We start from the raw sequence: 13,052 nt of genomic DNA, 5'->3' as shown, positions 1-13,052 counted from the left end.
TAATAAATTTAAATTCGTGCCAAGTAGAACAATAATTTTTATAAGAATGTTTTTCAATAAGTGTAATGATAAATAGTGTTAAGAAAACGAATTTTAAATATATTATTTTCTTTTTTAATCAATCATTCAATCTTAAAATAATATTGACAAAGGCATGACTCCTTCTCAGGTATCTTCATTCAGGCATTTTCTTTATTGTATTTCATATGGAAAATAGTTTCCCTGGTATTCACTATTCACAATTCAAAATTATCCTAGAAGAAGCAAGTATATCGGAACTTTCAGAATCAGAATTATGCATTTGAACCAGTTTGTACATAATTTTTATCATAATATTTACCAAAAATGTACAATTTTTTATGTTGACATACACTTCTCTTTATTTATGTCTCCTATTCTAAATAATATGGGCGACCTATGCAAAGTGCTTGGATTTTAACTTTGATGTACCATTAATTATACATTCTGACTAGAATACCAGCTGCTTCACTTTAAGCATAAAGGGTACATTTTTTGTTTGCATGAATAATTAACCCCCCCCCCCCCCCCCACAGCTTCCAATATTTTTTTTTTATTTTTATAAATAATTTGAGCAGTATTCACACATGGTACTTGGATTTAGTTGCCTGATCATTTATGCGGTAGTGCCATTTTTTAACTTTCCATTTCTATGCAAAATACCGTAAGTTTAAGATAATGGGATGTCACTCCTTTCTTTATAATTTGTGAATGTATACGTAAAACCATTCCTTTCTATACTGTGAGCAATAATAAATAACTTCTCTTATATTATGTTAATCTTCAGATCTAAGATGGCTTAAATTTGTCATACATTTAAATGTTGGGTTCCCCATTCTATTTTTAAACTTTTGCGTCAACATATAAGCTAATAAACAATATCAACAAACATACCCTACCTGGAGATTTAAAATACATCAATACATCGACAACATTTCCAAACTAAGTGGAAATGGCGACTGGAACAGACGACTCTGTGAAGTGTAATTTGATTTCATGTGATAAAGGTCCCATCAAAAAGAAAGATGGAAGAGTGGATGTAAGAGCGTTTGCTGTTCCAAAGGATAAAAGATCAGGTTTGATAACTCTTAATCCTTAATCCAATCTTGACTGCAGGATTATTTTGTAATAAATACGAAAACGGGCTTAACGTGTACATGCACATTTCCGATGTAAAGGCCTTTATTTTTAGACTGTTACACCTGTGACAAAGTTTAAATTATTATATATATTAGAATAAATTTAAGTGTTTGCATGAAATGTATTAATGATTATGTTGTACATCCCAGAGCAGTAATGGCATAGAGTATAAATCAATACTTATAACATTTGGCCACCTTTGGCAGATGAACGTAAGATTTATTATTTATTCACAATATTCACATAGAATTCCTTCGATGACAATTACTCAATTAACTTTTCTCGTTCTTGTTAATTTTGTCTTTCGATTGGCCTTAAACACCCATATATTCATCTTTATTAAACTATCCTCCCAGTAGGAATAACTATTTACAATGTAAAGAAAATAGGTAATTTAATTTTCTCTAAGATACTACATGTATACCATCGAGTATCAGCGAGACAAATTTATTTATATATTTATATATATATATATATAATTATTCATTTTACATTATTATTTTTTTTTAAATGATAGCGAAGTACTGAAATTATCGCGCATAGTGTTTCGTAAACAATTATTTTTTATTATCAGGTTTCAAAAGGAAACAATTTCAGTTCGGGGGCACAACCATAACTTTACATTTAAAGGCACGATCAACTTCTGAAAATTCCTTGACAAGCAAATAAATAAAGGTCATTAGATGTTATTATTGAGGGGAATCCACTTATCCCTTATGACAAGCATAAAGTAGCTATGTTTTCTATAGTGATCTACATGTATATGTATTGTCAAAATTTTTTGTTTAACAGCAGGTCCTGTACTCTGATTATTTATTTGATACATACGTTTTTGGGGGGTAGGGGTATAAACAAAAAGCACAAGTATTTGTAATTTTCCTAAAATTGTTATGTCTCTAGAAAAATAATGCATCCGTTATCTTAAGAAAAACAAAATCTGAATGCTCGATGAACGATACTAAATTTTCCATAGCCTTAGAATTAGTCAAGAAATATATCATAATACTCAAAGCTATATATTTTTTTTTATTCGAAACGAGATTAAAATTTATAAAGGGATTGAACTTTAGTAATTCTTCACAAATGCTTTTGGAACTGTTCTGTTTTAAATTATTTCATTGTACAAGTAACTAAAAAGTGGATCCATAAATAAGACCGCCGAATCTAAGATTTACAATCAGTAATATAGCCTGCATTCTTAATTATTAGGTTTCCATGTTAATTGGAATGATGAAGGATTTGCAACGTTCCACGCAGAATGTTGGTTCGCTTTACGGAGGATGTATAAAGACAAAGAATCAACTCTTACGAAGGAGGAAAAAGAAATGGTGAAAGAGGCTGCAAAGACAGCAGAAATCCACGACTCATGCGCAAAAGTTAAACAGGAAGCGGAACACATAGCAAACCTGATTAAAAACGCCAAACATTGCATAGCGTTTACAGGTGAGAGAAGGGCATTTATAAATTACATGTACAATGTTTAAGCTAGCGGTCATTGAAAGTAACCACCTGGCATATCTAATCAAAATTTTACTTCTTTATTGGGGTTTCTAAATTAGTATCTAATGTTCAGATCTTTAATTATTAAACGGTACATGTAAAATAGGCCACTGGCATAGGAGGAAAGTACTTGATGGTTTAACATGATTCATATAAATCAGGGGCTGGCATTTCCACCGCGGCTGGCATTGGGGATTTCCGAGGAATTCATGGCAAGTGGACAGAAAGAGACAAAGTCAAACAACATGGTAAAAAATTATACACAACAATTGATATTAATCTTAGAGGTCAAAATTGAGAAGAAAATATATCGATATACATGTACCATCCAAATGATTAATATGCAACTATATACCCAGTAATGCATTTCCCCCTGATTCTAGAAAAAAATAATGCTTAAATTTTACTACCTGTAATTTATGAAATCAAAGCTGAAGTTTCTGATTTTTTTCCTGATTAAGGAGCCAAAGGAAAATCTAAGAAACACACAAGAGACTTTCAAAAGCTCCGCCCAACTTACACCCATGAGGCACTAGTAAAACTAGTAGAAATGGGACTTTTAAAGCATGTGATCAGTCAAAATGTTGATGGACTGCATCGACTGTCTGGACTAGAAGAAGGACAGATATCGGAACTACACGGCAATACTTTTGTCGAGAAATGTGAAAAATGCAATAAACGTTACGTAAGAAATTCCAGATGCGGGGGAAAAGCCACTAATGTGCCTGTAAACAAATGCAAACATTGCCGGATAAATCATCGGACTGGTCGTGTCTGTGAAGATAAGGTACTACTATGTATAAATGCATTTGTATAATTCAATTTCGACTTCATATTTTATTATAATGGAAAATAAAAGAATATTCGCAATCAATTAATACTCCCTCATTCTAGTAAAAGTAAGATTGAATCAGAACACCATAAGAGGAACAAAGCGATAATATTATTAGTGAAACTTGCTCTTCCAGAAATGTAACGGATACTTGATGAACACCATAATAAACTTCGGGGATTATCTAGAAGGGGACGTTCTAAGCGGCGCTGAAGAACACGCTGAACGCTCTGATCTTGTTCTGGCTCTAGGAACGACACTTCAGGTTTCTCCAGCCAACGACTTGGTGGAAATGGGAGAAGAACCAACACGTTTAGTCATCTGCAACAGGTATGTCAAATTTTCTTTTAATGTCCAAAAAGTAAATTAAAAGGCTTTTTTCAAACTATGATTTCACAAGATGGAGAATTTTTGGGAAAAGAAGAAAAGTTTTATGTTAAAGTTTGATCTGGTTTTGAAGAATTTTATCGAGTTGCATTATTTTTATTAAACTTATGTTAAATATTTACAGACAAGCAACTGATTATGACAAAACTTGTTCGGAGCTGGATGATAAAGGAGTTCCATTGGGATCAAGGGTCTTTGGAGATTGTGATAAATTAATGCGTAAAGTTATGCGATGTGTTCTACCAAAAGAGGAATTAGCGAAATGGGAGCAAGACAGAAACGTTCGAATGCTGACATACGACACAAAACGAAAATTGTAGACACGAAGAAAAAAGATTATTAGATTTCTTTGATATAGATGCAATTCAGACATGCAGAAATTTCTAATTTACATCTTGTTAGCTTATGTGTCGTACACTGTGCCACTAAAGGTCGCATTTAATATCATTTTTTTTTTAAATGTCATTGAGATATATACAGTTTTGAATAAATAAATAATATGTGTTTTACATACTTTAACTATGTATTATTTTAACAGTAATGAACATTTTTACCCACAATCGAAATACATGTACCTTTTATGTCAAGCAATAAATACATGTATAAAACAAACTCGGTCATTTGAATCTTTAATATCACAATTAAATATTAATGACATATTTTGTTCACTCAGTATACATGTAGATTATGGCAAAAGTGTCAAGATTGTCTGGATCAAACCTAGATGTTATTATAATAGCTACATATGTATATTTTGTTAGTTTTATGGCACAACTGGATTATACTGTTCAAGCTGCTTTCACAAGAGAGACTATTTTCTCAGCCATTGGACTTGCTGAAGGTGGGTTCTGTCCGGTAACAATTCGTCCACTTGTCTGAAAATTAACCGAATTGACGATTGACAAACCCACGTATAAAAGAACATGGACCACCGTGAACTATTTCAGTAAAATTGACTACAATAGACCGACTTTTCGGATTTCTGTAGATATTTTGTTGGAATTTAATACAAAAGCTAAAATTAAATTATACAATTAAAATATTGAATCTGGTGTTAATTACAACATTTAATTACTCCAGACATGAAATAATTTAAGCACTATGGATATTCAAAACAATCAAACATCTTTAATTTGTTCTTACTTTTTAAAAAAATATCTATTAAACCACAAACAAATACTTTGAATTATATAATACCTGCACGTTTACTTGAAAGTTTGCAGCACCCACAAAATTGGCCCCTAGCTCTCTTAGTTTCGTTTCGAGTAGAAATGGCATCGCCTCTGTGAGCTTCATGAATTCTTCTTCCGCATTTGTGAACGAAGTAACAGTCTGGCCCTTTACAATGCTATCTCCATTCGATAATTTCACCGGCACTAAACCTTCAATAATGATTCACAAATATTAAATCTTTAAATTAAGCTACTTTAATAAAATATTTAAAATATTAAAAAAAAATAACTTACTCTAAGCTTGCATATCATAGTAAATTTCAAACAATATTTGAAATCTCAGATATCTTTAGAGAATATTTCTTTAAAACAATGAAAATTTTAGTTTAATAGTGTTATAAATGTTCCGTACCCACAGTTCCATGACAGACGGCACTCACGATAGCACCTGCTTCATAAGCCTTGGTACATAAGTTAGCGATCTCCATATTGTTTGGCAAGTCAAACATTGGTCCATGGCCACCAGCGTAAAAAATAACTTTATACTTACTAAAAAAAAAAATACGGCTAAAGTTGAGAGAAAAACAGTGTTTTAAAAGATACTCGAGGGCTGATAAAATTATAAGCATACTTTTCTAATTAATATTTATTACTAGTTAATATGTATTACTTTTACAGACGTCCATCAGCCAAAAAAAAAAATTACAAGCAAATTTATAAAAGATTTTGGTGAGAATGAGGATGTATGGGGGATAAAAAACATCCTAGAACATACATATAGAATTCAAAACTTTACTCATCTATTTTCTTTAATTTGTGGGAATATTCAAAAATTTTCTTAAAAAGTTTCTTTTGCTGTACATAACGACGCATTAAGACTTTTGATGTTATATTTGAAGATCATGTACTATCAGTAAATTGTATTTACTTAGTATGAAAACATGACATCAGTTGATTTGAACCAGCACAATTTTATCAAAGTATATGTGGTGTGGTGTTCGGGAAAATACCAACCAATACTCGAAATATGTCTGATAAAAAATGTAGTTGCCTTGCAATATTTGAACTATTAAAAAATCCAAAATTTTATATATTTTTTAGAATGATCACTGTTCGTTATCTATATGCACACTTCCAACGTTATGCTAATTGCACCAGGCCACACAAAATGTGCATCAAACAGAAAGAGAAAGATCGAGTTTTACACATACATGTATTTAAAAAAAGACCCCATATGGTTTTTAAGGCGAAAAGAGGTTGGATTACTATTACAGAAATCTTGTATAAATTCTCCAGAACAGTTAAAACAGATATAAAAATTCGCCCTCATAATTACTCTAAAAATCTTTTAAAAGTTACAAAGTTACTCTAATAAAATTAGGAGCCAAAAACAGCGTTATTTTTTTCAGTCAGTCGATGTCCATACGAATAAAAAGCTTAGTCAGAATTAAAAGGATATGCAAATATTCCATCCTCTTAATATGTGGACACAGTTTATTTAATGTATTGTGAACATATAAATAAATCCTTACTGTAAATACTACTCTGTTATTGAATTATGAACATTCATATTCGTATGAAAACGCGATAAAGGGTCGAAGAAGTATGGCATGTGTTTTTTTTTTATCCAAACTTGAAAGATGCATTCCTATTTCTTTTAAGAGATATAAACATCATTTGCTAGATGTATATGTACACTGTATTGTTGGAGGATTTTCTAGTATCCATAGATTAAATAATTGTATAAAGAGAAAAAAGTAGCGTATGAAAGGTCCACAATGAAAATGACTACGGTGCTGAAAGCTTACATTGTAAGAAGCTTTGATCTTTAATATAATTGTGTTATCTTGACAAACAAAAGTTAAACAGCCAGTTCTTCATAATACACTGGTCATTGTAGTAAAATTAGATTTCCATAACAATCAATTTTTAAAGTAAATTAATATCACGCTTTTTATTTAAATTCTTATATAAATAAATACGATTTGTCTTTGATAGTGGAACGGATCTATGGACTATCTGTGGAATGAAAACAGTAGCATGCAAGCTTATCCGCCAAAATATTTATTTTGGAAGAAAGGGTATAAATTTTATCTAAATACAACATTATCATTAAATGTTTTACCTAGGCCATTTTTTACTTAATTCGATAAAAGAACCAGCCTGCTGCGCATATTATAGATTAACAATATTAAAATGTTGATATCAATAAATGAAGGCGATCTAAATCATTCACTTATTTCCGTTTCAGTATACCTTATATCCACCTGAGAAGGTGTCATAGTCGTTTTTAATTTTTCAGCCCCGGACTTCAGAAAAGCTTGACACACAGGATCGTCTTTAAAGGCCTCTGCACTCCCTGGATCCTTTGGAATGAAAAATGAGTTCAAAATTCATTATTTATTTTAACTATGTTTGTTCCTAAAATTATGCAAATGTGAACAATGCATCTAAGAAGAAAATCAATTTTAAAGAGATTTTATTGAGTTTTACCATGGGTGCTTGTCCGCCTTGTGGACTGACGAAATCAACTTCGAATCCCGCCTTGACGAAGACGTCATATGGATGCGCAACTTCCGGAAGGTACCAGCCTGTTTTCTTCCCAGTGTTTCCGAGATCGGCATGATTAGTAACTACTGTTAGAACTCGAATCTTTGCTGCCATAATTACTGATAGTCAATCGTACTCTGTAAATTAACATGTTACTGTAATTGTATTTTTTTGTTCATAATTAAAGGATTGATAGTATAAACAAAACTTCGGAAATATATTAGGACCTATGTTGATTATTATGATTGGTAATGAAAATATCGATTTTCTGCACTAAAAAGAAATTGTAAATTATCTCCGTTGATCAAAATTCTATCTTTTTTCTGCAATCTCCCTTATAAATCCATGTACGTACCTTTAATAACGTTATAGTCCTTTAAAATATATTTCATAAACTGTCAATGAAAAAAAGTATCTACAACATTCTTATACTTTATTTACTTAAATTAACATTACATAGCTAGTTGCTATTTCCATGATTTGTTTTTTAGCTGTCCTTGAGTTAAATACTGTCTTGTTGTTCTATTTACCCTTAAGATAATGTGCAAAGAAAGTCCAGTCTAAGAAATGATTCTTAAAAAGGTTTACTATTTAATACTAGATTTTATTTATAGCATTAGGAATATAATTTTGTGATACTATAGACAGCATTTTTTTTGTATTTTTTTTAGTACCGTTCTTTTGAATAAAAACAAATTCCAGTCTAAGAAATGATTCTTAAAAAGGTTTACCGACCTCGTAACATTCATTAATTTAAAGTACGTGTATGCACTACTCTGAAACGTATTTAAAGTTTTTTTGGGAAGCATTCCAGACAATGTACATGTATAAACCTATAAGTTATGCTCTGATAAATTCCTGAACAGCGACAAAATATCGTGCATGTTAATAGACACCGATGAAAGAAGCATAAGCATCTTACCTGTTACAATTTTTAAAACTTTATGATTCCTTCAGACCAATACTGGATACGAGTATTCTTTCGATGTCCCTGATTTTTACACCGCCAAGCACTTTGTCCTTATCGGTTCTTCTGCTAAATCACGGTGTCTGGATTTAAATCACCCACCCATGAGGATATCAAGAGTTAAAGCCCCCTTGATTGTCCCAGATTTTAACTGAAGCTGTTTACATCGTATCACGCATGTTAACAATGTTTGTAAAAGTCGGCTTTCCCTGTCTCAATACCAACTTCTTCTATCAGACCATTGATAATGCTATTATTAACGTTTTCTTTGTTTTTTGGTAAATGCATAAAAACATAACATTTACATTTTCGATTTCAAACTTTTTAAGATATTTGACCATAAAAATTGGTTGAAAAGTTAAAAAGTAATGAATTATTATTGTTTTTAATTTATTGAAAAACATTTAATTTGTTCTAAATTTTGAATTTACCGAGTGGGAGTTAACACAAACAAGAGGCCAATGGGCCACATCGCTCACCTGAGAAGCTTTGACCATTCTGTTCTTTACCAGATTTCCCCCTTGTTATACATAATGCATCCCACCCTACCCCACTGATCATAATTTAGACATTTTGAAATCTACACTACCCCATGATCCTTCCATGGGCACATATGTTTCAGCTTTTTTGGCCCAGTGGTTCCTGAGAAGAAGATTTTCAAAGATTTTTCCTATATATTTCTATGTAAAACTTTGATTCCCCTATAATGGCTCCGCCCTTCCCCCGGGGGTCATTATTTGAACAATTTAGAATCTACATTATACCAGGATGCTTCCACATAAGTTTCAGCTTTTCTGGCCCAGTGGTTCTTGAGAAGAAGATTTTCAAAGATTTTTCCTATATATTTCTATGTAAAACTTTGATACCCCATTGTGGCCCCGCCCTTCCCCCGGGGGTCATTATTTGAACAATTTAGAATTTACACTACACCAGGATGCTTCCACATAAGTTTCAGCTTTTCTGGCCCAGTGGTTCTTGAGAAGAAGATTTTCAAAGATTTTTCCTATATATTTCTATATAAAACTTTGATACCCCATTGTGGACCCGCCCTTCTCCCGGGGGTCATGATGTGAACAATTTAGAATCTACACTACCCCAGGATGCTTCCACATAAGTTTCAGCTTTACTGGCCCAGTGGTTCTTAAGAAGAAGATTTTCAAAGATTTTTCCTATATATTTCTATATAAAACTTTGATTCCCCATTGTGGCCCCGCCCTTCCCCCGGGGGTCATGATTTCAACAATTTAGAATCTACACTACCCCAGGATGCTTCCACTTAAGTTTCAGCTTTACTGGCCCAGTGGTTCTTGAGAAGAAGATTTTTTAATGACCCAACCCTATTTTTCTCTTTTCTTGATTATCTCCCCTTGCGAGGGGATATGTCCCTTCATTTTAACAATTTAAATTCCCCTTCACCCAAGGATGCTTTGTACCAAGTTTGGTCAAAATTGGCCCAGTGTTTCTTGAGAAGAAGTCGAAAATGTGAAAAGTTTACAGACGGACAGACAGACGGACGGACAGACAGACGGACGGACGACGGACAAAATGTGATCAGAAAAGCTCACTTGAGCCTTCGGCTCAGTTGAGCTAAAAATTATTTAGAACATGACAACAAGGACAACAAATTCAAATATTAGAATATGTCTTTTGTATCTTAATTTTGTATATCAACCACAAAAGTTACGTGAAAATTAACGTGCAAATGCTGACATGACAACAAAGACAACAAATTCAAATTTCAGTACATGATACTGACAGGTTCATTTCTTTTACAGAAACTATTACACCAAACTAAACAAGGGGGATCTAAAGATTTATGTATCTCATTGTATTTTACGTGGTTGCAAAGTCATTAAATTTAAATCAGACCCAAACTATTAGAGGAGTGGCTTTTTGAAGTATTTCACAGATTTGTTTTAGTTACTATGACAACATTACGGGCATGGATGGAGAAAATCTGGTCTTGGGCAGGTCAACAGGTGGACAAAGGTAGACCATCATGGGAATCACTGACGGCCTTATGTTCTGACCAGCAGAAAGAGGACTTACTTACTCAGACAGTGACATTATTAACCTAAATCAAAAATGAAATTAGAGAATTGTGTACTTAAGTGTGGTCTACCTGTATGCCACGTTATTATTGAAAACAGACCAAAACTATTGGAGCAAGATTTTAATAGGCCTCCCTTCCCTGTCTTTCGCTCTGTCCGTCCACCATTAGTTTTCGTTCATTTTCTTTGCAGAATATGCACATATTGAAATGAAATTTGGTATACAGATTAATCATAAGAATATCCAGTTTAAGTTTTGTTTTGATTAAGATCGGACTACTTTAGACAGAGTTACGCCCTTGGACTTGAATATGCAAAAATTCCAGTTATTAGCAGTATCCGTTCATTTTCTTTGCAGAGGTTGCACACATTGAAATGAAATTCGGTATACATGTTTATCATAAGAATATCTAAGACAAGTTCTGTTTTGTGTACGATCCAACCATTTTGGACAAAGTTATGCCCCTTGGACTAAGAAAAATTCTAATGATTTGCAGTTTCCGTTGATTTTCTTTGCAGAGGATGCATATACCGGGTATTGAGACGAAATGCGATGTCGAGATTTATCATTTAAGGGGACCGACTATAGTTTTATTGTGTGAAAACTACAATAGCAAAACTCTTCATTTTTACACCATATAATTATAACTTGCATTAACTTTAGTGTACATGCAAAGTTTGGGGGAAATCTACAGGTATTTTTAAGGGACCGTCTCAAAATACAGGTACATTTACCATAGGATTATATAGGAAAATGCCAAATTTTAGCACTTTAAAGCAAATTGTACAAATACTACAATAGATATTTTGTTCTAACTATAATATTTGATGAGTATTATTATATAATACAATATATGTGAGAAACACAAAATTCTACCGTCTTGTTACCAGAGGGGGGCATCTCAAAATGCAAAAAATTAGCAAATTTTACTATTTTTATATAGTATTACAAAATATGACGTACTCAATGGATTCACATGAAAACATAATAAAAATATTGAAGATATTCTCAAATTTCTAAGTTTTAAATTTCAAGAGCATATGTTTATTATCTTTTTTAAATAATATTTTCATTACCCCTTTCTTTAAGAGCTACAGATTATCATAACGTCAAAAACACACTGCAACGACGTCAACCTACCTATCAATTGCAAAATCGGTTAAAAAATCAGGTATATCAAATTGTAATTACATTTTTATACCTATAATTTCTTAATTTTGTTTAATTTTAATAATTAAGTGAAAAAAGTTGCATTAAAACAGTAAATAAGCTTCATTTTACTATGATGCGCGAAATATTGCGCAATGGAAACTATAGTCGACCCCCTTAAATATTAAAGTCAAATTCTGTTCTGGATACGATCGAGGCATTTTTGACAGTTATGTCCCCTGGACTTAAAGGGGCATAGACACAGTTTCAGATAAAAATTTTCAAATTCATTTTCCGTTTTTACAAATAATTAAGTAAGGTCTTTCTAATAATCATCAAAAATTTGAACTTTAGTTGTCGAGATACAAGACAGAGTTAGAGCTCCAAACCTATATTATGTAGAGTTCGTGTCATGTTTTGTTTACTTTGGGAGAGGGGCAGTATTTTACATTTTGTATTTTTATCTCTTGTTTTAGTAACCGTGGCAATTAACACATTTTTATTAAAATATGTCATGAAATAACTAACAGCGAAGTTTGACTCACATGTTTTATTTTGGATACTCAGTATATTACTATAAATGAAGAAAAATCATAAATACAGAAATAAGTTTCTTCATTGCTACAAAGTTACATTTACAAGTTTTGGCATGAAAATACAAGTCTACTATCTCGTTTGCATAGACAGCAATATTTACTTAGAATGAAAAGTATTTTTACCACAAAAATGATAAAAATATACCATAAAATCTAAGTCTGGCTAGTTGTATTTGGCGCTCTGATCTCATCCCACTTGTATATCTATGGTTCAGTATTTTGTCCCTGTAGTTATATTATTTAGATCAAGAAATGTAATTGGAAGGAAATTAGGAATGTGGAAGGAGAAAATTATAATTCTAAATTTATATTTCAAATACATTTTATCCAATAAATTTCCTCTTATCAACTTTCCACACTTTAATGTTTCATTTTTTCTCTCAGTGGTCTTAAGCTGGTCCTCTCATTAAATCAAGTCTTAGAGAAAATAAGTTTAAAAAGTACATTGAAATTTTATTCATTTCATTATACAAGTTTTCGAGGGGCGTAGTCGTTAGTGTTTGCTTTAGATTCGGAGAGAAGAGTCGAAGAGTGTACCCTGGGTTCAAATGTACTGTATGTTACGTGGATACCGGTTTTTATCACTTGAACCGATGTCTCGTTTTGCAGTACATAAGATCCCTAGCTGCTCAAAGACCTAAGTTCTGAGTACAGGACTAAATTCGTAACTCTCTACCGGCGTCTAAAAA

At 32.2% G+C, this 13,052-nt stretch overlaps 3 protein-coding genes across 4 annotated transcripts in view; 1 reads left to right on the top strand and 2 right to left on the bottom strand.

Annotated features, from left to right (window-relative positions):
- The window catches only part of LOC134276000 (uncharacterized), a 226,467-nt gene that overhangs the window by 136,153 nt on the left and 77,262 nt on the right, over positions 1 to 13,052 (bottom strand). The window lies entirely within an intron of this gene.
- Positions 955 to 4,489, top strand: LOC134275993 (NAD-dependent protein deacetylase Sirt6-like). The gene is made up of 6 exons (XM_062758267.1): positions 955 to 1,094; positions 2,368 to 2,601; positions 2,820 to 2,906; positions 3,120 to 3,445; positions 3,627 to 3,820; positions 4,002 to 4,489. The coding sequence occupies exons 1-6, from the start codon at positions 971 to 973 to the stop codon at positions 4,195 to 4,197; spliced, it is 1,161 nt and encodes a 386-aa protein (XP_062614251.1). The 5' UTR covers positions 955 to 970; the 3' UTR covers positions 4,198 to 4,489.
- LOC134275994 (uncharacterized) lies at positions 4,490 to 8,698 on the bottom strand. 2 transcript variants are annotated; one of them, XM_062758268.1, is made up of 6 exons: positions 8,522 to 8,698; positions 7,543 to 7,736; positions 7,306 to 7,415; positions 5,462 to 5,598; positions 5,075 to 5,259; positions 4,490 to 4,752 (listed from the first exon to the last, which is right to left on the bottom strand). In XM_062758268.1, the coding sequence occupies exons 2-6, from the start codon at positions 7,711 to 7,713 to the stop codon at positions 4,666 to 4,668; spliced, it is 690 nt and encodes a 229-aa protein (XP_062614252.1). In that variant the 5' UTR covers positions 7,714 to 7,736; positions 8,522 to 8,698; the 3' UTR covers positions 4,490 to 4,665. The 2 variants fall into 2 exon arrangements, with proteins under 2 accessions (XP_062614252.1, XP_062614253.1); XM_062758269.1 differs by lacking the exon at positions 8,522 to 8,698 and adding an exon at positions 8,056 to 8,147.

Source organism: Saccostrea cucullata, unplaced genomic scaffold (genome assembly GCF_032062105.1).
Source record: "Saccostrea cucullata isolate Sc308-1 unplaced genomic scaffold, CSIRO_AGI_Scuc_v1 ctg937, whole genome shotgun sequence".
NCBI classification, from domain to species: domain Eukaryota; kingdom Metazoa; phylum Mollusca; class Bivalvia; order Ostreida; family Ostreidae; genus Saccostrea; species Saccostrea cuccullata.
The sequence above is the reverse complement of the archived record's forward strand: the minus strand, read 5'-3'. Positions and strand labels throughout refer to the sequence as shown.

What these genes read in the sequence shown, in the direction of transcription:
- LOC134275993 (XM_062758267.1), top strand. Translation starts at nt 971, where the DNA reads ATGGCGACTGGAACAGACGACTCTGTGAAGTGTAATTTGATTTCATGT. An exon ending in AGACAAAGTCAAACAACATG is followed by an intron (nt 2,907 to 3,119) that starts GTAAAAAATTAT and finishes TTCCTGATTAAG; the next exon opens with GAGCCAAAGGAAAATCTAAG. An exon ending in GTCGTGTCTGTGAAGATAAG is followed by an intron (nt 3,446 to 3,626) that starts GTACTACTATGT and finishes TTGCTCTTCCAG; the next exon opens with AAATGTAACGGATACTTGAT.
- LOC134275994 (XM_062758268.1), bottom strand. Translation starts at nt 7,713, where the DNA reads ATGGCAGCAAAGATTCGAGTTCTAACAGTAGTTACTAATCATGCCGAT. An exon ending in CCTTCTCAGGTGGATATAAG is followed by an intron (nt 5,599 to 7,305) that starts GTATACTGAAAC and finishes TTTTTTTTTTAG; the next exon opens with TAAGTATAAAGTTATTTTTT. An exon ending in ACTTTCAAGTAAACGTGCAG is followed by an intron (nt 4,753 to 5,074) that starts GTATTATATAAT and finishes GTTAATTTTCAG; the next exon opens with ACAAGTGGACGAATTGTTAC.